The 23,062-nt window shown below is 31.4% G+C and overlaps 3 protein-coding genes and 1 long non-coding RNA gene across 9 annotated transcripts; 2 read left to right on the top strand and 2 right to left on the bottom strand.

The window, feature by feature from the left end:
• The first annotated feature begins 6,232 nt into the window (after nucleotides 1-6,232).
• Nucleotides 6,233-8,129, top strand: LOC124834892 (glyoxylase I 4-like). The gene is made up of 3 exons (XM_047309707.2): nucleotides 6,233-6,791; nucleotides 6,873-6,990; nucleotides 7,577-8,129. Exons 1-3 carry the CDS (start codon nucleotides 6,616-6,618, stop codon nucleotides 7,865-7,867), a joined length of 585 nt encoding a protein of 194 aa, XP_047165663.1. The 5' UTR covers nucleotides 6,233-6,615; the 3' UTR covers nucleotides 7,868-8,129.
• Nucleotides 8,130-8,748: 619 nt separating this feature from the next.
• LOC148192059 (uncharacterized) lies at nucleotides 8,749-9,485 on the bottom strand. The gene is made up of 2 exons (XR_015782612.1): nucleotides 9,235-9,485; nucleotides 8,749-9,145 (listed from the first exon to the last, which is right to left on the bottom strand). It is a non-coding gene; the product is annotated as an uncharacterized LOC148192059 (long non-coding RNA).
• Nucleotides 9,486-9,670: 185 nt separating this feature from the next.
• Nucleotides 9,671-12,169, top strand: LOC124834893 (B-box zinc finger protein 18-like). 3 transcript variants are annotated; one of them, XM_088100474.1, is made up of 6 exons: nucleotides 9,671-9,823; nucleotides 9,958-10,074; nucleotides 10,493-10,589; nucleotides 10,695-10,789; nucleotides 11,085-11,330; nucleotides 11,897-12,169. In XM_088100474.1, the coding sequence occupies exons 2-6, from the start codon at nucleotides 9,982-9,984 to the stop codon at nucleotides 11,900-11,902; spliced, it is 537 nt and encodes a 178-aa protein (XP_087956600.1). In that variant the 5' UTR covers nucleotides 9,671-9,823; nucleotides 9,958-9,981; the 3' UTR covers nucleotides 11,903-12,169. The 3 variants fall into 3 exon arrangements, with proteins under 3 accessions (XP_087956600.1, XP_047165664.2, XP_087956599.1); XM_047309708.2 differs by having other exon boundaries at nucleotides 9,672-9,823; nucleotides 10,674-10,789; XM_088100473.1 differs by lacking the exon at nucleotides 9,671-9,823 and having other exon boundaries at nucleotides 9,830-10,074; nucleotides 10,674-10,789.
• Nucleotides 12,170-17,311: 5,142 nt separating this feature from the next.
• Nucleotides 17,312-23,057, bottom strand: LOC124834890 (PHAF1 protein At3g51130). 4 transcript variants are annotated; one of them, XM_088101007.1, is made up of 15 exons: nucleotides 22,702-23,057; nucleotides 22,334-22,416; nucleotides 22,067-22,141; nucleotides 21,139-21,206; nucleotides 20,963-21,068; nucleotides 20,800-20,860; nucleotides 20,546-20,712; nucleotides 20,360-20,422; nucleotides 20,156-20,203; nucleotides 18,933-19,046; nucleotides 18,748-18,847; nucleotides 18,555-18,631; nucleotides 18,314-18,418; nucleotides 18,167-18,219; nucleotides 17,312-17,537 (listed from the first exon to the last, which is right to left on the bottom strand). In XM_088101007.1, the coding sequence occupies exons 1-14, from the start codon at nucleotides 22,793-22,795 to the stop codon at nucleotides 18,172-18,174; spliced, it is 1,209 nt and encodes a 402-aa protein (XP_087957133.1). In that variant the 5' UTR covers nucleotides 22,796-23,057; the 3' UTR covers nucleotides 17,312-17,537; nucleotides 18,167-18,171. The 4 variants fall into 4 exon arrangements, with proteins under 4 accessions (XP_087957133.1, XP_087957134.1, XP_087957135.1 ...); XM_088101008.1 differs by having other exon boundaries at nucleotides 18,555-18,634; nucleotides 18,757-18,847; XM_088101009.1 differs by having other exon boundaries at nucleotides 18,757-18,847.
• Between the last annotated feature and the right edge of the window lie 5 nt (nucleotides 23,058-23,062).

The following is a 23,062-nucleotide window of genomic DNA, read 5'->3' as shown; positions in this document are numbered from 1 at the left end:
AAAACACTACCAAATTCACTTAACTTCAACATAACAGTTATCACAACAGATTATGTTCATCTAACATACTCAATTACAGTTACACATCACATTTACATCAGTTCACAAGCATCAGTTCACAAATGAACATTCCAGTACATACAATTCCATACACTCAAAACTTAAAATGTAACTCAAATAGCAGAATTAATGCATAATTCAGTATATACACATAACATATAACTAGTTATAAAGAAGTATTCTAGCTCTCCTTACCTCGAATATCACAGCCCAGCTCACCGGATCACCTCAATAGCACCTTACACAACAAGGAAACTCAACAAAACCCTACAAACCACCAATTGGTGATAGAAACAGCTCTTAGAGCTAGAATTGAACAGAGAATTGAAGAAGAACGCTACAAGACGCATGCAACCAGCAAAAATTGCATGGTCTAAGTTCAAGAACAGCGGAGGAAAGGGAAGAACAACTTACTTGCTAAAATTCAGAAATTGATCGGTCAGTTGTGTAGCCCTCTACGCCGTGAACGTCTGGGCACCCCCTGATCGTCAATCTGAGAACTCAGTAGAGAGAAATTCTAGAAAGAATGCAGAGAAAAGAGAGTAGAGTTTTAAAGAGATGAAGTGTTTAAGATAATGAACCGAGCTTTAGGAAGTTCTATTATATTATAAAGTTATATTTTTAAAGTAAAATGATCGTCTCATCATTTTAATACACTTATCTACTCTATTACTATATCTTCTAGGTTTTTACAAAAAAATTATTTATTTATAAATATTTTATTTATAATTTCTTGAATATATTACGTCGATAAACTCATCCATAAGTAAATTGTTAGATTTCAATATTATAAATCAAAAGAGTACGAGAGGATTATTTCACGGAAAATTATCGACCAAATTTAACTAAAATTGGGCATGTGTATACTAGATACTTTATACTAATAACATGGTCAAAAAATTTCAGTATAAAATTAAATGTAGCATATTAAATATAGTAATAAAAATAAGATAAATAATTATTTTATAAATCAAAATTAATTTATGTATTAGCTATTTAAAAATAAAAAGATAAACCTAGATATACTAATTTTTAAAAACTGCTTGGCCTTTAGTATTTGTGGAGTTTAATTGTTTTCTTTGTCTTCGGTTTGGCTACAGTGTGTCAAGTTCATCTATCCTTTTATAAAAAATTTAATTTCGTTTAAACATGATTTAAAAGTGTCAATTTCGTACGTGATAAAATTTGTCTCAATCAAGTTATTTTTTTTTTCTTCTGCTCCTCTGTATACAACACGGCTTTTTGCCAGTACACTCTTTAATATTTGAGTGATTCTCCCTGCACCTCACCGACTTCGTCGTGCACCTCCACAATATATTTTAATTCCAAGTATAGCCTTTCAACCGTCAAAATATTTGGATTTTTAAAATGTTTGACTAAAAGTTTAACTCTTCCTGACGCATTTCAAACTCAAACCCTACACCCCCTTTCCAAATCTCTCCTCCCTCTTTTTCTCTCCATCCTCCTCCTCTGTCATTCTTCTCTCCCTCGTATCCTCTACCACCACCAATGTATTTTGTCTCCGCCCTCCCTCCTGAGCAAGCGTTCGTCCTTCGTGCCAAGATTATGCGTTCGTCCTTGCCACGCTTTGCGTTCGTCCTGTCTGGCCTCACAGATCTGAGGTGTTTCTGGCGTCCAGGTTAGAACCATTGCATTGCATCTGCTTTGTTTTGTTTGCTATCATAATCTAGTGCTTGGGTGTTCCCTTCGTGCGTCGGAGTTTCGATTTTTGTTCGTTCGCCGGAGAGCTTAAACGCCTTTGGAGTTGCGGTCAGAGACGTCCGCAGTTGGAAGTGCGGAAACATAGAACCGCATTTCGATCTGCGGAAAGCAAAGAGAAACCGCATTTCGATCTGCGGAAAGCACAGAGATACCACCGCATTTCGATCTGCGGAAGCGGCAGACTAACCGCACATGGAAGTGTGTTAGTTGTTTGCCGGATTTCAAATGGCGTGCAGTTTTTGAAACTTAAGGTTTTTTAATTTTTTTTATTAGGTTAGTATATATTTATTTTATTAGGTTTTATTTTTATTAGGTTAGTATAATAAATTTAATTTTTTATGTTAGTTGTTAAATAAACTGTTTTGTTTTAATATATTTTGAATTATTTTATTTGTTTGTTAAATTTTGTTGAATTTATTATTTTTCAACATATTATTATTTTCGTAATTTATTATTTATTATGTATTTAATTTTATTTAAGTTTTTTAATTTTTTATGAAATTGAAATAATTATTAAATTGTTTATTAAATTAAATAATAATTATTATCTGTAAATTTTGTTAAATATTATTTTGGATTTATTTGTAATTATTTAATTATTATATATGTAATTTTTTTGAATTTCGTAGCATAACATATAAGAAACGCACTTCAAAGTGCGATAGAAATATATAAAACGCACTTCGAAGTGCGACCACTATGAAACGCACTTCGAAGTACGGTTAGAAAACATTAATTATGAAACGCACTTCCAAGTGCGGTTAGAAAACATTAATTAATTAAGTTTTAACTTTTTGTTAAATGAAGGATAAAGAAGTAAAATTGGGGGTGCATGATGAAGGCATGAGGTGTAGGAAGAATCACTCTTGATATTTTTACAATTTGTATGTGTGTCAGTCACGCAATCATATGCAATAAATTTTAAATAATTTATTAAAGAATAATATATTATAATATGCATGGATAAGATTTTTTGTGCATTGAAATTGGAGAGAGAAGATTTAATCATTGAATTATTGAAAAGTGCTGATTCCTCTCTCTTACTCAGTTCAACGTCAAACAATTATTGAAAATTGTTAATCCTACCATCATAAAAAGAAATTATCTTTTTTTGTTTGAAAAGAACAATATGCTCATACAGTTATCTCGTTACACTATATACATATCTTTTCCTAAAAAATAAATACTAAATCTATTTATCTTACAAACAAATAAATTAACTGAAGTTCTTTTAATTTATATTAGCAATATAAATTTTAATTTTTGTAAATTAAAAAATCTGAAGAAACATTTACAGAAACATACAGTAAACTTTAATTAACAGAATTCAAAGACAAACATTTTTATGTTTAAACTAGAAAAGAAAATAGAGAAATTTCAAATGAACTTTGAATTGAAACTTTCTTACAAATATATAGATGGTATAATACTCTAAATTGTAAGTATTTTGTTGAATTTTACCTTGGATTTTTCAAAGGATATATTTCAATATATTGAATTTAAATTGATATTAGTTTAAATTATTTTATTTTTCATTATTTATTTAATAAGTAAATTCAAATTTGAATATTTTTATTCGGATGAAATATTTCAATTACTAATACATACAATTATTTAATTGTAAAACAATCATAATTAATGTTGTTGAAATTTTTTTTCAGTCAACGTTTACAAAAACTGAAACAAACTATCGATAAATAATAATATTTGTGTTGATAGTAAAAAAATACTCACATATTAAAAAAGATGAAAACTGCCAACTAACAATTCATAAAAAAATTAACTTTTTTTTCATAAGCTCTCGTTTTCTCTCTCTTCGTTTATGTTTTATTTTTATTTACAAAATTTATTTAAATATTATTGAGTTTTTACAAATTCTATTTCTATTTAACTTTATTATAATAATTTTATTAATTTAATATTCTTTTGAAACTGGGTGCAAAAAAAAATATATATATATATATACTTTTGTTAGATATACTTACATCATATATATATATATATATTGCTTTTGTCCTTTTATATTATTAAAACATTGTTTTTTATTTAAAGAAAAATATATATGTACACGTAATAGTGTTAGGTTGATAAAAAGTGGAGTGAAACACAGTGTTGTTGTCTTTTTTCTTTGTACAGAGGTTTAATTGCTTCTTTGAAATAAAATTGGTTTAATTGCTTTATTTGGAAAGTGATCATTTTATGCTGGAAACAGTGACAAAGAGTCTGCATTAAAGATAAATGCAAAAGAGAGAAAAAAAGATTAATGTCGTTTCTGTCTATTTAACGGAAATGACTTGATTGAGGCAAAATTTTATTACGTTTGGACGAAATTGACACTTTTAAACCATATTTAGACGAAATTGAAACTTTTTTAAAAGAGTAGACGAAGTTGACATGCTACAGTCAAACTGAGAAAAAAAAACAATTAAACCTATTTGTGGAGAAAAAGGTAACCCACGAATGACTTTAAATTTAATAAAATAGTATTTTATCATTTTTTTAAAAATTATTTATGGAAAAAATCTATACGAAAAGAGACTATAAAAACCTAGCACAAACTATCTAATATACCTTTTTTTTTCAAACCAGTCACAACCAGAGAAAATAAGTAGGTGCGTACATGGTGTAGACAGTATTTTGTACATGTCATTGTTCATTTTGGGCTTATAAATGTTTAGTCCAAGATTAACATTTTTTTTGTTAATATGATGTACAGTTAGTAGAGTGTTTCACCATGCACCTATAAGGATTTTATCCTCCACCTCCAATTTCCTAAATTCCTAAAATGTTCTAATTAATAAGTAATTTAAAAGTTTAATTTTTTATTATTGAGGACTTCTGTGCACAACATTGACTCCACCTTCATTTTCTTCCAATCACCAAACATACTTCTGGCATCCCTTCACTCCTGCACCCTTGCATCCATGCACCTCATTTCACTAATTTAAAACTTTAAAACAATTGAAAACAAAATAATTTAATGAATTTAATTAATTCCTTAATATATTATTTGAAATAAACAACTATACGTTCTATAAAATTTATTATTTCATTAAAAATAAATAAATTTAATTCAAATCTTTATATAAATAAATAAATTATTAAAATATAACAATTTAATTAAAATAAAATTCAAAAATAGGATAATCGAAAATTTAAAATAAATTATTAATTAATTAATTAAAACCACCCAAAATAACTTAAAAATAAAATTAAACCGAACATTAAATGGCTAAAAAAATTTAAACACAACATTAAAACCACCAGCCAGAGTATAACGGTTACCAGTACATTAAATATAAATTTAAAAACATTAAAATGAAAAAAAAAAACTATAAGTTAGGTGTTTAGGAAACATTTGGAGGTGTAGGATGAAGGGCTTGGAGGATGAAACCCTCCGGTTAGTGATGATGACGGTAGGAGCAAAGCCCACAAGAGATTGAATAAAGAGAGTTACTTCCTCCACCACCACCAACTCCTCTTTGCATCATCCTGTACTTAATTTGCCCTTGTTATAAAATGGATGTCAACATCCGTTTCACCTTCATTAGATGTTGACATCCGTGAACGGATGTTGACAAACTTCAACGGATGTGACACATCCGTTTTAATAAATTTATAAAAACTATTTTAATTATTATTTAAATAATAATACATAAATTAAATTAATAATAATTGTTTTATTAAATAAAATAAAATTAATTTATAAATAATTAAGTAATAATTTTAAAAAAATTAAATAATATTTATATATTAATTTAAAATACAATAAATTAAAAAATTAAAAAAATGTGGTGCTACAGAAAACAATGTGGAGTGGTGTAGGGAGTAACCTCTTGAATAAAACGCCGAAAGTATATGTATTTGGGCCACGAAAAAATGAAGCCTTATTGAATTTTCGTTTTCTGAGTATGTTCACAAGGAAAGAGGATCCGAAAAGAAAAGATGATCGGAGGAAAAATAAAGATAGAGATTGAGAACATATAATATAACAAGAACATATAATATAATATGTTATATACATTTTTTTATTATAATTATGAATTTCAAACTATTTTTTTATAAAAATAATTATGAACGCCTTGTGTTGTATTAGGATTTTTTTTATATACATTGGAAGTAAGAAACCTTGAGTTCGTTTAATTTCGGAATAAGTAGTTTGAAATGTTTATACATGAATTAAAAATATAAAAAAATTAATTGTAAACGTATCTGATAAAATCAGTTCTAAATTTATTATTGATTGTAATTTTAAAAATAAATATATATAACGTTTTCCTTTTATAATCAGTAAAAGTATAATTTCATAATATTTTAAAATCAATTTCATTCTACATCAATTATTGTAACGCTCATCGAAATTTATATAAATAATAGCAGTGACACGTGAAAATGAAAACGCAAACAAATGGTGAAATCTGTGCTGTGAAGCATCGTAGAAATTTCTCAATATTTCTCTGTTCTATAGGGTAACTACACTATAGCATACTATCACTATTGTCGTTAACTTCTCTTCCAATTCCGAGGGTAACTTGAAAAGCTAATTCTAAACAACAGAAACAAACACACAGCCATAGTACAGAAGGAAAAACTAGGTTTCAATGACCATGAAGCATTTAGCTGTGTTTTCTTTCAATCAAAAGAACCTTCAAGGAAGGTTCCTACTAGAAGTAAAATGTTAGGAAGTTTCGGATATAGTTGTTACTCTACAAAATTCATTGACGTTGTATATAAGAGCATCTTAACGTAGCCAATGGCATGCAGTGCAAAGCTGAGGCGTGAATTGGCATCAGAAAAAGGTGTTAAGGTGAGTGCATTGAGAGAGAAGAAGAGATGAAGATGGAGATTGAGGAAGTTGGGAACTGCGAAGCACAACCACTTCCCCTGCTGTCACTCAACCACGTGTCCCTCTTGTGCAGATCGGTGTGGGAATCTATGAGGTTTTATGAGGATGTTTTGGGCTTTGTTCCCATCAAACGCCCTTCTTCTTTCAATTTCACCGGAGCCTGGTTAGCTTCATCATTCATTCTCACAACCTCTTCATTCCATACCCAATATCTTCTTAATTACAAAGATCATTCCTTTTGTAGGTTTTACAATTATGGTATTGGAATACACTTGATTGAGAATCCTCATGTTGATGAATTTGATGCCTGTGCCAATGAATTTAGGCCCATCAATCCCAAGGACAACCATATCTCATTCCAGGTAACACACCAGGCTTCTAAGCCAATCTTTAAGGTTTAGAAGACCTAAACAAATAAATTTAAGAGGAGACATTTCTCAAGCATATAAAAATTATAATTGATTTACTAAAGATATATTAGTACTAAACTAATTTTATTTTTTTAAATGTTATTTTATAATTAGTTTAACAGAGATGTATTATTACTAAAAGAAAATTAAGAACTTTTTTTTCTTGGAGATTGAGAACCTTACTTAGTTTGACCTTCAGCTGCGATGTTTTTTATTTCAGTTTACTTTATTATGAAAAGGTCCTATGACTCATGACTTTCTTTAGTAACTTTTAAGTTGTTCTAGTGATAAATATTCATTATTGATATAATGTGAGATAGATACTATACATGTCTGAGAAACTTATGACAGTTCATGATATGATAATGTGAAAATACTTTACACTATCCATGGAGAGATATTATTTACTCTATTTTTTTGTAGTTTGTGATTAGGATTTGTTGAAACAAAGTTGTTTAGATGGTAATAGAACTTAATCAACTATAGTTTCAGTAGAAGAAATCAAATGATGACATGGAGTGTTTTTGATTTTGGGCAGTGTACTGATGTTGAACTTGTTAAGAAGAGGTTAGAAGAGAGGGGGATGAGGTATGTGACAGCTGTGGTGGAGGAAGGAGGAGCCAAGGTGGACCAAGTGTTCTTCCATGACCCTGATGGCTACATGATTGAGCTCTGCAACTGTCAGAATATTCCAATCATTCCTATTTCTTCCTGCTCTCTCAAGCCTCGTGGCCACAGCTTCAAGAAGACAGCTCCTTACAAGTGTGGATTCATGGAGAATGTCATGATGGAAAGCTTGAGCACCGACATGATCAATTTCTCCTTTTAAAACAAATGAGTGAAGAACCTTATCTTGTTTCTTTTTCTTTGTAAGATAAAAAAAAGGGTTTGCTAGCTTATAAAAAAACGATAGGTTTGGTGATATTAAGATAAGTCTGTCATTAATCTATGCTAAAACCTACACAAACGTGGTCTAGAAGTCTTCGTTTGTAAGAGAATATGGTGGACCAAAGTAAATCTGTACTGCTATATTGTATCATGTTTCTGTTTGAAATAATAATAATAATAATAAAAGGAAGAAATTGTGAGTTGATCGGTTGCACTGTTCACCAGCGGATTTGTCTTTATCTTTTGATACTTTTCCACAGGAGGCGTTGTGTGATGAAATTTTCAGCCTACCAAAATTGTGCTGCCTCCACAAAAGAGAACAGAATAGAGCTGGCAATGGCCCGAGGTTACCAAATGGATGGTTCAAATTCGATGCAAAAAGTAGAAAGAGTTTATTCATGAAATAACAGTTTTGTCCTAATAAATCCAATGTATCATAAACAGAGTTGGTTGATGTGTAGATTCATGAAAACAATTTATTTTTTGTCTCGCAATTGTGGTCATGTGTTGTGGTGTCAGAATGACTATTCCACCAAGAATAAAAGCAAGAATAATCACTACAAGCCGAAGTCACACATTTATTTATTTTTGTCTCGTCATTATGGTCATACATTTGTTCTGAACTCATTACATTTCTTGGAGACTCCTATTTAAAATGACCAATCTCTAGCCACATACTTAAAAACAGTTGTTATAAACTCATTACAGGTTTTATGTTATAATCAATATTTGCTTTAAAAGTTGCCACTGTTCTACATTACTGTTTCATGCATTTGTATACATCTCATCTTTACTAAATGGTAGCACACACTAAACAAAAGCAATCCGGAACAAACTCACTTTATTCTCTATGAAAAAAAAAAGACATACAAGGTTACTGATGGGAAATTCCCAACTTTTTAAAGAGTATCAGCTAAAATGTCAGGCTAATTTGACAGAGCTTCCGAAACATGTGATGATGTAAAGCAATAATAGAGGTGACAAGCTGTAAACAAATCTTGAGTCCCCTTTTATTTCTGTTTGGGAAAGTTATTCTAGGAACAGTGAAAATTACCATTTGATCAGTGTCTCTTGTGCTTCTGATTGTGGACTGTAAACAGTATCTAAAGTTCTTTTTTTTCTCGGCCAACTACTCATGCAAAGATGTTCAGACCTGTTTGATGAGTCGTCCATTTATTAACAGTATAGATATTGACGAATCCATTGAAATCCACCATCCCTGAAATGCAAAAAAGTTGGTCGCACTACAAATCTTGGCAATATTATGTGTCTCTTTAAAGGGAAGTTGGGAGATAAGAGATAACCTACTTGATTCATTCAAAAGTCTTGTTTTTATAAATCCAGTAAAACTCTAAAAAATCAAACGTACGCATCTTATAGATTTGTAATAAGTGTGTATGAGAATTTGGGTGTAGAGTAGATAAAGAAGTTAAAGTAAGAGTGAGCAGGAAAATGGATAGAAGGGACAGGTAGAGAAGAAGATGGAAGATTCATGGCTTTGGTTGTTGTGGCTGAAAAGGAAGGAGAAGTTAGGCAGAGGGTAGGAAGGATGAAAGAAACAAGAAACATGGGAAGGATGTGGGTCCCATGTCAGATAATTAATTGGTGGGTGAGAATGAAGCGTGAGTTGCTGTCAACTCTGCATTGGCTTTGAACTTGTGGCTACGAAGTAATGTTTGAGGCCAACAGAGTTGACAAACACTCATTTATTGTGTCTTTGCAAAGTTTTGGAATCAACCATCAAGGTCCCCCCACTCCTTCAAAATCCTTTCTTTTATCCCACACTCTAATCATAGTCCTTCCCCATCATCATCTTCATCAACCACCACCTCCACCCTCTTTCACAAACAACATAACATTCACTGAAAAACAAAACTATCATACCCACATGGATTTGGTGAACACCTGTCTTCTTCTCTGCCTCCCTTCTCTTTCTATGCTCATATATATTCATCATCATAATACACACATAGATACATATATTGTGTTTTTCTGTCTCACTGTAACTTTCTTTCTGTCTGTTGCCTGAAGCAATGAAAGTGGGAGAGTCCAACTATGCGAACGCTTTGTGATGCTTGTGAGAGTGCGGCGGCTATAGTTTTCTGCGCCGCTGACGAGGCTGCACTTTGTCGTGCTTGCGATGAGAAGGTGTTTTTTTTTGTCAATACTTTCTGGATCTTCTTTGTGATATGTTGTGCTCATTATCGATATTGATCTGTGTTTTGTACTTGTGTTTTGGTGTTTCGTTTAGATCACTGACTTGAATGTTATTATCTGGTGTTTATTGAAAAGTACGACACGGTCACTATATTTCATTGGTAATTTAAGAATATTGAAATCCTGGGAGAAACTTGGAGAAGTTCATGTATGTATGGGGTAACGAATTGAAGGGCTTGAAGGTTGACCCTCTTGTAGCTTCGTAGATATGCTTCGATCCGATTTGATCTTGTTGCGGTGTTGTGTGAATTGAAAATCTGAGTCTGTATTTTACTTTTGTTTGGTGTTGGTTTTTGTGGTCAACAACTTTGAACCAAAGGGTAGAAGATTAATGTTTTGGAGCTGACAGGTTCACATGTGCAACAAGCTAGCAAGTAGACATGTGAGAGTTGGTCTTGCAAGTCCAAGTGATGTGCCACGGTGTGACATATGTGAGAATGCACCTGGTAAGTGGTTTCTTCTTTATATCCTTATGGTGTTCCTATGATGCTTATTGTTTATATGTGTTTACCCTTTCAATCTGGATGTAGCTTTCTTCTATTGTGAGACAGATGGAAGTTCCCTTTGTTTGCAGTGTGATATGATAGTTCATGTTGGAGGTAAAAGAACGCATGGAAGATATCTTCTGTTCAGGCAAAGAGTTGAGGTTAGTGAGTGAACTGGTCTTGATATGTTTATTGACTAAACCCACCAAAATTTTGTATTAAGATTGTAAGTTTGGCTGTTTTAATCTCTAGCTTTGCACAAGGCTCACTTCAGTACCTAACTTTATAAAATGTTATTCGTTTTAGTCCTTAATGTTGGTGAAGAAAAACTGAAATGAATATATTTTACAAAGTCAAGGATTAAAGTGACCAATGCTTACAATCTTAGGGATTAAACTGGGGTTTATTTACTTTTGGGTTTCCATAAAGGTGTAATAATGTCTCCTTGTTCCACAGTTTCCAGGAGACAAATCTAGTCATGCTGAAAATCCAGGTTCACAGCCATTGGAACCTGGTGAGAGTAAAAGAGGACAGAATCAACTTCCCAAACTAAAAATGGGAGAGAAGCAGCACAATCATGTGATGCCTCTGCTTCCAACACCAGGATCTGCTGCTGATGGGCATACCAAGATGGAAACAAAAATGATTGATTTGAACATGAAGCCTAATAACAGATTACATGAACAAGCATCAAATAATCAGGTTAGAGTGCATGGGAAGTGGCTTTTGTCTTCCTAATTAGAAATTTCTTTTCAAGTAAAGGTGTGTTTCACATAAATCAGATATGCAAATACTTGCAAGGTAAAATTGTTAACCCTTTTAGTGCAAACCCATCTCATTTAAATTGTAATCAGTGGTATTAAATCCATTCCTCGTGCATTAAATATAGTAAACTTGTTCAAATAGTTTTGATTAGGATATGGAACTAATTGAAATGTCATGTGATGTGTTTGTTAAATGAATTTATCTTGGGGATCACATTCTGGCGTTATTTGAAGGAACATTTTACGATTCGCCTTCACAGCTACAATCTGAAGAGATTAACATTGCAAGGAAAATATTGTTTTGTACTTTTAATTGTGGGTTTGAAAAAGCTTCATATGCGAACCAAAAAAACATGTAATTTGTTCTGAAGCAGGTATTCAGTAAACTGTCATAAAACTTAAAACTAAGTGTGGTTGAAGAGTTGATCCGAACTAAAATTTCTACTAATCACATCATGTGCAATGATTATAATTCTCAGGAATGCTTTCTCTCTTTCTTTGCAGCCATAAATGGTACAACCAGGCAATGCAGTTCTTGCAGGATTCTACACCAAAAATATAGTACTGGCAAAAGCTTCTCATGCATGTTAATGACAAGGATGACAAAGATATTCTGTTAACATCCTATTCTGGCAAATGAGGCACAGAAATCTTTTGAGGAGTTTATTCGTCTATGTACGAACTTAATTTGGTAGTTCAACACAACATATTTGTATTGCAAAGCATTGTTGATTGTATATCTATATGATCGCTTCCAATGAATTGCGTGTTGCTGAATTTTGTTTTTGGTTTCAGTTTCTGTGCTACTACGGCTCCCCACAAAATTCAAGGGGGAAGAATTTTATTTTTCCAAATAAAATGAGACATATAATTATAAATCATAGAGGTGTTAGCAAATTGGATAGAATCCGTGTAGAGGAAAAAAAAAGCTCATTTGATCTTTTTTTTTTAAAATTTATTATCCAATTGATCTGATCATAAACTTTGGATCCAATTTTAAACGGCTTTGATTACTTTGGTTTGTAATTCGATTCTTTTTATTTTATACTATTAAAAGGGTTTGATCATGTGATTTGTTCTTGAAATTAAGAGTGAAAAAAAAAATTGGCCATGGACTTTTTTATAATCCATTATAGAGAGATTAATTAATTTCCTTTGAGATTATTTGATTCAGAATTAGATACTAAGTTTTGCCTTATGCGACAAACTTTCCAAAATAGGTAATAGTTCAAGATGTTCTTAACTTTATTGGAGGATTATCCATTCGCATCAATGTCTTATGTCATGTTGATGTCATTCATATCTTCAACACTCACCTTTAGTTTATTTTTCACTTTTTTTGCTAAGAAAAACATCACATCAACCTACAATGTTAGAGATAATAAATAGGTCATCAAATCGAATAAGTTGATTAAGATTTCCTAAATGTGAAAAAAAAAATATTGGGATCCACAAATTTCACTTTAATGATATCATATATTAGTTTTAACCTATGACATGCTAGATTTTATATTAAATTATAAACCATAAAGTGGTAATGGGTAATATTGAATTCCTGAAAAAGAGCAACAATTGTTGTGATAGATGAGAAATTAAAAACTGTTTGTTTATGAGTCAAGAAAATCAATACTCCATGTATTTAGTGGCTTTTTGTTGGAGAGCATTTTACGCGCGTGCTATGATTCCAACATCTCTAAAATCTTTCACTACGGATCAGATATCTTTATTCATTTTGTGTGATGACATGTGGTTGGGGACTTTATTCAAAAATTTACTTAAATGTTTAAAATACAGGTAAACGTTTATTTTCATAATATATATATATAACCATTTAAAATCGTATATGTCTAAAACCAGAACTCGTTATCCGGATCGACCAATAATATAACACAATTTAATGATTGAGTCCATCGATTTTATTTATAATAAACATGTGAAAAATATGGTTTCCAAAATTTAATTTTTATCGGGGTCAGTTGGAGTTCTCGTTTAACAAAAGTACAGAAAAACTAGGTTGTGCTTTATTTTCTGTAGAGTTATTACATTTAGATGAGTTATTAGAAAGAATAACGTAATAAAGAATAAATATTTTTAAAGACAGTTCTTTAATGGTGATATGAAATAGGACGTTTACTCTTTTCTAGTTTCTAAATTTTGCATAGTATAAAATTGTTTTATACAAAAGTTATATATGTTAAGATTGCAAATCATTCTTATGATTTTTAAGAAATTATTAAAAAAAGAGAGTATGATAATTTTTAATTACAGAACCATTTATAACTATTTTACATTATTAGTATGAATATATATATATATATATATATATATATATATATATATATATATATGAATATTCCATTACGTTAGTAATTTATATGCGTAGTGTTTCGGGTATGGAATAAATATCAACGGTCTAATTTTTGTTATGTTATTCAATATTCAAGTCTTACTCCAAAAAAGGTCTCACATACATTCAAATCGTTCTAATGATAATATTTGTAAGTATTTCAATGTCAAAGTCAGTTCAACTCAAACAGATAATAATAAATGTTGTTGTTAACGTGTAACATATATTTTTACCTCAAACCTTTATTTATTGGTTTTGTGGTGAACTTTGAATTAAGATTTGCCTAATTACGATCCAAATATAAATAATCATAATTTAACCTATGTATGATTATTCAGACCGATCGATGGTTCTGATTATGAGTGGATGGTCTGTTAAGTGACCGAATGAGCTCAACAACTTGTTATCTAGGTGGTTTGGTTTGTCATCCAAACTTATATATGATTAGACAATCTATCATATGACCGTTTAGATTCAACGACTTATCATCTGGTGGTTTGATTGATCAATCGGGCTAATGTATGACAGGACGTTCTTAGATCATTGTGTAAGCTCAACAACTTTTAGTTTGTGACAATTGACCATATGGGTTGTAAATATTCATACAGTACACTTAGTTTTGTTCAAGAGTGAAATACATAAAACATTAACTTTAAACGTCCAAAAAATAAAGTCTTGAAAATTTTTATTTAATATTAATATTTCTCTATCAAATTAATTATAAAATTATATTTATGAAAAAGAAGCCTCAAACCAATTTTTTTAATACTAGTATACATCTATTAAATTAATTATAATTTAATGTTTGAACATAAAATTTTATAAAATTATTATCACTGTTAATTTTTATTAGTAGTAAAAATAATATTTAATGAGTTAAATTCTTTTTAATGAATTATAATTTGTTTAGGAAAAAGAGAATGATTAGTTATTATAATTTTTTATAACCAATTTTAACTTGTATTATCTTTTATCTGTGTGACTTTTTATCAACTGGTTCCATTCATTTTCTCTCATTGTTTTATTTTATTCTAGAATTCTTCTTTTGATGGTTTTGGTAGATTAAGTTCATTGAATTTCACATTGTCTTTATGTACTAATTTTTTATCCTTATTTAGGTTTAGTATGTTTTTCTTTTTAATTTTATTGTTATTGTTTTTATTCTATTTGTTGAATTTAGGATTAAAAATATATTTCTTTTGCCTGGTTCAGTTTTTGGTACTTTTCAATTTATGAATTTGGAGACTTTTTTTTGCACATATTTTAACAAGAAATTGAAAATTTTTGTTTGGATTAAATTGCATACCTATTAAGTAGGTTAAAGTTTAACCTTTTGATGGATAATAGAAATGAATTCTCTTTCAAAATAAGTGATAAACACGAATTAAAATTGAAAATAATATCAAAATTAAATGGAATTAATTATAATAATTTAATAGATAATTTAAAAAAAAAAGTTCAAAAAATAAATAATTTTACCTAAAAAGTCTCGTTTATAAATTTTCTTTTGCCTCCCAAACTCTTAAATCGCCAATGGAAATATACTTATTGAGTACATCTATACTTAAATTTAAAATAAATAAATATGTGACTCGTGTTGCCTGCTAGTTAGATGTGATGGAGTATGACTTGGAATAAATCATCCTCTCCCCTCCACAAAAAAAAAAAACATTACTTTATAGTTAAAAAGTTGGTATTTTAGTATTCAATGGTATAATAATCTTATTCTATATAACGGAGATTTAAAAGAATAAATATTTTAAATGTAAATTAATTATAAAAAAATCATAATCAATATCCATTTTAAAAATTACAAATGTATTTTAGATTTATAATATATTATTTAGGTGTAGTATACATTATAAGAATACAATAACCAAAGCATAAATTATCAAAGTGTTTGGCGTCCGTACATGTACGGAGCATGCGCGTGGGGATGGTCGAAAGAATTTGTAGCCATGAAAGTCTTTTTCCGTCTATCATTATTCATGCATAGTAAAGTGGTCGATTATTCAAAACCATAGCTGGAAAACTTTATTATTTCTTATGATCCATTTATTTATTAAGTTGAATTAATGTCAGTGGATGATGAGTGTTGGAACATAGTATTAATGAGACCAAACTTTAGGTTATATAAATAATTAACACTACTTTCAATAAAAAATTTAAAATAATAAATTTTAAATTTTTAAATATGTTATTTAATTTTTTTTCATTTTTATTCTGAGATTTGAAATTTTTAATCAATATACGATTTGGAATCATACTTAGATTCCTAACGAGGAGGAAGATATTGAGTTAATGGGAAGTGAATGATTTTTAGGGATTGTTCATTCCAAACTTGTTAGGGAAAGAGGAGGGTACTATTCACCAGTTTGGTATGCAGTGAGGCACTCTTTGAAAAACTTTTGATGAGTTTTTCAGTGAAGATTCATGGGAGATATAAATAATACTAATAAAAGATGCGTGTGGGTGTAACGTGGAGTTGGTATAAGCTTGTGATAGGTTTTTTTTGAGAAAGATTCACATGAAATATACAACAATAATAAAATACGAGTTTAACCATATAGATAATTACCATTACCTCTGATTTAAAATCTTTAATTAATGAGTTTATAAGTTTTTTTTATAATATTAACTTTCGTGTGTTTACTTAATATAATACTTAAATTCAGTGATAAATTCTTAACGGGTTGTAGCATAGATAGACCTAAGATGGGAGGGATGAACAATGTGGCCGACAAAAAGAGAGGAAGGTAAGGAAGTATGGTGTGTGAGTAGTTAGGGTTCATGTGATGAGGTGTAAGAATAATAGTGATGGGTGATGGTGAGAAGGAGAACAGGTGTCGATGCTTGGTTGTGGTGTGTCAAAACTGAAGCCTGATAAACTTGATGGCCCGTCGTTGTTGATAAAGTGTTTGGACAAAAAGCATTCGTCTCAACTACGAAGGTAATGGAGAAATCAGGCAAGGATGGAGACATTTTGTAGAATATATTGTAATTTTGTAAACATGGTATGAATTGCATTGGATCATTAAAGGGTTGTAATTTAAAAATTATTGAATAAACACGCAGTGTTGGAAAAAAAGCACAGATCAACAATGTTAATTCTAGTTAAAAAAGAAAAAAAATCTTGTTTATTCTATCTTATCATCTTATTATAAAAACCTATTTTGTATATCCGCTTATTTTATCATAATGTTTATAAACTAATGGATAAATATATTGCGCTCAAACCTAATAATAATAATAAAATTACAGATTAAATCATGCAGCTCAGGATAAGAATTGCAAAATAAACCATTTTAGAAATAAATTTTTTTCTCCCAACAATATAACTTACCAAATTAACATTGGTTCTGTTCACTGAAATCCGACTCTAAAAGCTTTCTAATTAACATGCAGGGTTGGTTCTATCTAGAATAGATTGAGAATCCATTAAATCAAATTTAAAATTGATCCGTCTAATTGATATGAATTTTTAGAAAGAAAAGTTGCCTCGTCGGTGCTGTTTTCTTTTCAATAGTTACGCAACATCGTTTTTTATAGCAATTAACTGAATCTCGTTACACTGAAAGGCAAAGCAAAAGATATATTTTACATTAGCTTTTTGGAAGATGTCAATGTTAGAAAATTACACAACTTTAACAATGTGTAAATGTAATATAGCTGTACAATTGCGATAGATAGCACCATGCAACGATAATGCTTGATGAAAAGCTGCACCATATATAAGAAATGCCCCGTGCAACGATAATGCTGATGGAAAGCTGCACCATATATAGGAAATGCCGGTACCTACAGTAATGAAAAAGGCTAAACCATATTTGTTTATGTTTCCAACAACCAGAACTGATTTAAAAAGACAATTTCCTATATGGTAAGATAGGATGGTAGAGAAAAGAGAGTGAAAAAGAAAATAGAAACAGACTGCATAAAATGAAAATTAAAGGTGGTTTAGTTGAAGAAAATAGAAATAAACGAGATAAAATCAATTAGTAAAAATAAATGAAAAATGAGAAGGAAAAATATATGTGAAATCCAATTTTATCTATTATTCTCACTTCTACTCCTCCCCAATCCAATTAGACAGTCAGCGAGAACCAAATGGTACAAGTAATCACATGAGCTCTCCATTTTCTACATCATCGCTAAATTTATAGATGTGTTGGTTGCAATGTTGAACCACTTAAAATACTTAAAACTATAATGAAAAATGCTCAACACCCAGGACAAACAGAGTACAAAAATAAGACAGACAAAGTTTAGCGTGACAAATGAAGACCATCTATTACTGGCTGCTTGGACTTGGAGTTGATTTTTAAGATTGAACTAATAGATGAGATTTAAGAAAAAAACATCAAAGCTATATTACTTGCTATGTGAATAAGGTATAAATAGAAGAACGCAGAATAAAAGAAATGTACCATCATCATGATTGGAAGAGAGTTATTGTTGCAATATAATCATTCTTCATCACCTGCTAACATCGCCAGAATATTAGTGGTGTCTTCAAAGAATCATTTCGGACTAAACTATAAAATAGCAGGACATTATAAATACAAAGGACACACCTCAAAGGCAATATTTTGATAACCATACACAAATGTTGAACCAAATGGATTAGTTGCAGAGCCTTGGGTTTGAATGGCAGCTCGTCCACAATCCCCAAGTATTTCCTAAAAGAATCAATTGCAAAATATTATATGATATAAACTTTGATTAATCATTATTAGAAAATCACTTCAAATGCCAGTCACTATTCTCTTCCATAACTACATAAGATATAACCCAATAAAAGGGATAGAAGACCACCTTCACTTGTTCCCATTTGGTGCTAGGTGTAATAACCCTTTGTTTGATATTATTTACTTCCTCGAAAGATCCCCCAGCTGCTGGAAAGGTCAAAAATAGATTTTATCTCTTAATTCACAACAAAAATTTACAACCAACCGTTACATAAAGACCAAAACTAAACACTCCATTGCAAATAAAAAAGATTGCTCACAATCTGCACCATGGATAACAAAGTTGCACTTAATATAAGAATTGAAATCCGCATGACCGGGGAAGTTGGAATGCAAAACAAACTTCTTGATTTTGTGGGTCTGAAAATACAACAGATATGTAGGAGTTTCCATTAACAGTCGTTTCACCGTGCAAAGAAGCAAAAACACGATGTAAGATACAAACCTTTCCATCAAATAAGATGTCCAGACCACGAGTGAAATAATTATAAAAGTAATCTCCACATAAAGTTGTCCTTGGTCGAATATCAGAGGCAGAATGAATGCCCATTTGATCCACCTATAGAGTTAGAATTAAGAATCAAACTTCATACAAACTAAAACTCATTCAGGAAGTTTACTAGCTCGAAATAGTATGAAGTTTTTTGTGCTGAAGTTAGACTTCAGACCTACTTAAATAAATTTATATTTAGTGAATATCAATATTTCTCCATTAAGAGAGTAACTAACAAGATTAGAAGAAAAAATATATCAGCTGCAGATTTTCTTGACTGTTAGCCCGATTTTAAAAACTTTTGTTTGGACACACCTCAATTCTTAGTATTTAGAACTTATCCACAGCATAACCCTAAATTATTCTGTCAAGTACACCATTGCACGTATTAAGGGGATCTAGCAAAACCTTCTTCTAAAGCATTTAGTAGAGATTAGAGACAATACTACAAAATCTCCTGATGTCTCGCATCTAATCATGCTTATGGCTTCCATATATCACACATTCTCCAACAACCATGCAGCTATGCATACAAAAAATTCTTGAAAGAAAAAGCAGCGATGAAAATAGCAAAGTAGAAATTTGAAAGAACAAGCAGATCACATAAGAAATGAAGTTCATATAAGCCATAGCATGTGAAGCATGCCAGAGAAGAGAGGGTGATTGTGGAAATAGAACTGTTTCATATTCTCTGTTCATTTTCTTCCTGCGCTCTAAAATGAAAAAGAACTTGGTGTATCATATGTATCTTCTTCTTCCTTCAATTTTCTTCGCCCATTGACCCTATGTTTTCACTTATCCATCTAGCCAAACAGCAGAAATTCCAAGATGTCCTCTCTTTTCTCTTAACCAAATTATCAAACAAAGGCATACTCTAAAACATGAAACAATCAATTCCCTAGGTCCTCATATGACCCATTAAATAAAGTAGAAGACGTAGTTAAGATTGAATTGTATACTCCTTGCAGACCGACTCAGGGTGTACACCAGAATCTGAAAAACCGAACTGTATAGATCTTCATAAATAAAAATTTCCTCAATACACCAATCGTAAGTAGAAATAAAGTGTCAGGTTCTGTAGACATCTATGCAACATATATCAGTTTAGTTCCACACCAAAAGCTACATATTAATCATATTCCATTCAAAACATTAGTAATTCATTGTATGAGCACCTGCTTTTGATGAATTCCACAAGGACGCCCAAGCTCCGTCCAAACATCCTGCATAAAACATTAAGCACTGCATAAACTTTCCTTAAGATAATGAATATGAAACATGTGGAGGATGATAAAAGCAACAAAAACCATCGGAAATTCATCCCCTAAAAGCAGAATCTCAAATGGTTTCAATTGTATGTAGCAGTAGATAATGATTACCTGAGGAGATGCACCAAACGGAATATGTTGAGAGCCAACTGTGAAATACAATTCTTCTCGCAGCTATATTAACCAAGAAAAAACTGAATTAGAAGTCAATACTACAATCAACAAGACAAATCAGGAAAACTGTTTCTCTTAAATGAAGCCAACTAAAAACTGATATAGGGTTTAAAGGACCCAAACCTTTACATGGACCTCTTCCATATAAATGCTTCCAATCGGTAATGGTGGAGCAGAAGCCTTATCCATTAAAGACCCCACACCAACCTTCTTACCAGAGGAGCTGTCATATATAGAAACCCTGCAGGTAACCGGCGTGGTCCCATCAGGAAACTCCAATGGCAACTCCACTGTCATAATTAAGAGAGAAAGTTTCAATGTAATGAAATAAGAAAACTAGGTACAACATTTCAATTTCAAGATGATATAGTAAATACCTCCACCATCATGACAGCAGTCTGTAAATTGACTAGGAATAGGGAAGGCAAAAGAAAGACCCTAAAGAGCAATACAGAAATATAAAGCAGAAAGCATTACTAACAAGAAATCGTAAACACACAAGGCAATAGTAGATAATCATTTGATATCCAAAATATGTACCGGATAGAATAGGGTGTAAATGCCTCTATCCTTGTCAAAAATTCCAGGATATGTAGGTCCAAACAGTGCATATACAGCAACAAAAGTAGCCAATGTTGATGGTCCCCTAGAAGTGGAAAAAATTATCTTTAGTTTTACAATAAATCTATACTACAATTAAGATTCCAAACACTCACCCTATCAAGGAAGTAGAATAGCGCATTTGAAGTCTCTTTACGTCAAATATTTCAATCAGCCGCAGTCTCTAAAATAGCAATGAAATGTTTCATCATGACAGAGTCTTATGAACATGTATATATAACAATGCATAAAAGCACTATAAAACAGTTTAGAATGATTGAACTGGTAAGAAATTATGCATACAACTGTTTAAGTGCTTGAGATCTTCGAGAAGAAGAAAAAGATACAAGGTGCACCATTACTTTTGAACAAAGTGGCAATACCAAGCATTCACGTTAAAAACAAAAGTCAATTCTCAAGCATGGTATCATCTTGAGGGGAAGGAGCACATTACTGTAACAAAAGAAACAGAAATAGAGTAGGAAATCCAAAAGCTTCAAACAATTCACCCCAACAAAGTTGCACAAAAAATAAAGATAGCTAAATTTTAAACATGCATTATTACATTGGATCTACAGTTTCCATTTGCACGGGCAAAGTACCAAGACATCCTTATACAATTTCAGTCCCATTATTCTCTTATCAAGTTGTAATATGCAAGCAGAATGAGCTTCAATGATAATACAACTAAAAACTACAGAGTTTTCTAAGATAATCCAATAACATTCAGAACTCATCACTTTTCGCATGAATTCTTAACACACTTGTTGAGTTTGCATTTTCAAATGCGTCAGACTATTGTAGTTGGTTTGTTAGTTATTGTTCATGATATCATAGAGCTACCAAAGCATGAGTGATGGTCCCGTCATATCATTTCTAACTTACAATGATCGCTAATCAAGCCCTCATGATTCCAATTAAAGATATAATAAACAAAAAATTCACTAAATAATACACATCATTCATGCTTTCCAAATAAGGACTCTACAAAAAAGAATAAATCAACCACTGGAGCAAGACGAAGGACTAAAAAGTTATATAGACCTGAGACCACGGGTCGAAACGAAGATGGAAACCATGATCGGGAAAGCTAATCACAATATCTAACTTCAGCGGTTCCTGCGTGTGCATCAGAAAAAACTTAAGATAACTTAAAATCAATCTCTTACAAAATAAAAACAAGTGTCTCACAAAGGCGATGCCACCGATACTAGCCTGCCCGAAGCAGACAGTAAAATTACTCGAACAAGTTCACACAATCATAGCCGAGACAAGTGACATGAAATAAAGCCATAACCATTTGTGACAAACCTCATCAAAATACTTCACATGCACCACGTCATATATATTTGGCTGCTGCTCTATCTGAGCAAATGCTTCGCAAATGGGCATCCCTAAACAGCATAAGAAATCGGTAACAAGCCAAGTCAGTAAACAAAAACATAAGCCATATACGAAACGCCAATAACACCTCCAATAGTCGAATAAATTTAGATGTATTAAAATATTGGATACAACCGCTTAGCGTGTCTTTGAACATGTATGATAACCTCAACAGTCAAAAGACAAGAGGAAAAATTAAATTACCATGTCTTAGACCTAAATTTACATAAAGAGAAGTGAAAATCGGAAACGGATAGGATTACTGTTGAATTGAAAAAATGCGAGAGGATGACTACCTAAATTGAAGGGTCCGATGCCGAGACCGGGTCGAAGATCGAGAACGATAGCCCCCATGGCTGTGCCCTCGCAACGGCGCCGGGGTCTCTGCATGGTGACAGAGGGTATTGGATTGGGAGATTGCGGATGAAGGAAATCCTCCGTTACTTTGTGTGAAGAAAAATCGACAATAGATAGGGGTAAACTGCTTATGTACGGTTGCAGCGGATCCGATTCGATTTAGTTAGACGGAAGAACGAACTTCTGTTTCCTTTTTCGACACCCCAAAAGCAAAAAATGCTCCTCTCGCACGCCACGGAAACCCAAATCACGTTGGTTTATTTTCTTAATCAGTTAGGTCTTCTTTCAATAGATTATACC

Source organism: Vigna umbellata, chromosome 10 (genome assembly GCF_029865625.1).
Source record: "Vigna umbellata cultivar VRB3 chromosome 10, Vumbellata_1.0, whole genome shotgun sequence".
Taxonomy (NCBI): domain Eukaryota; kingdom Viridiplantae; phylum Streptophyta; class Magnoliopsida; order Fabales; family Fabaceae; genus Vigna; species Vigna umbellata.
Note: the sequence above shows the minus strand (reverse complement) of the source record. Positions and strands in the feature narration are given on the sequence as shown.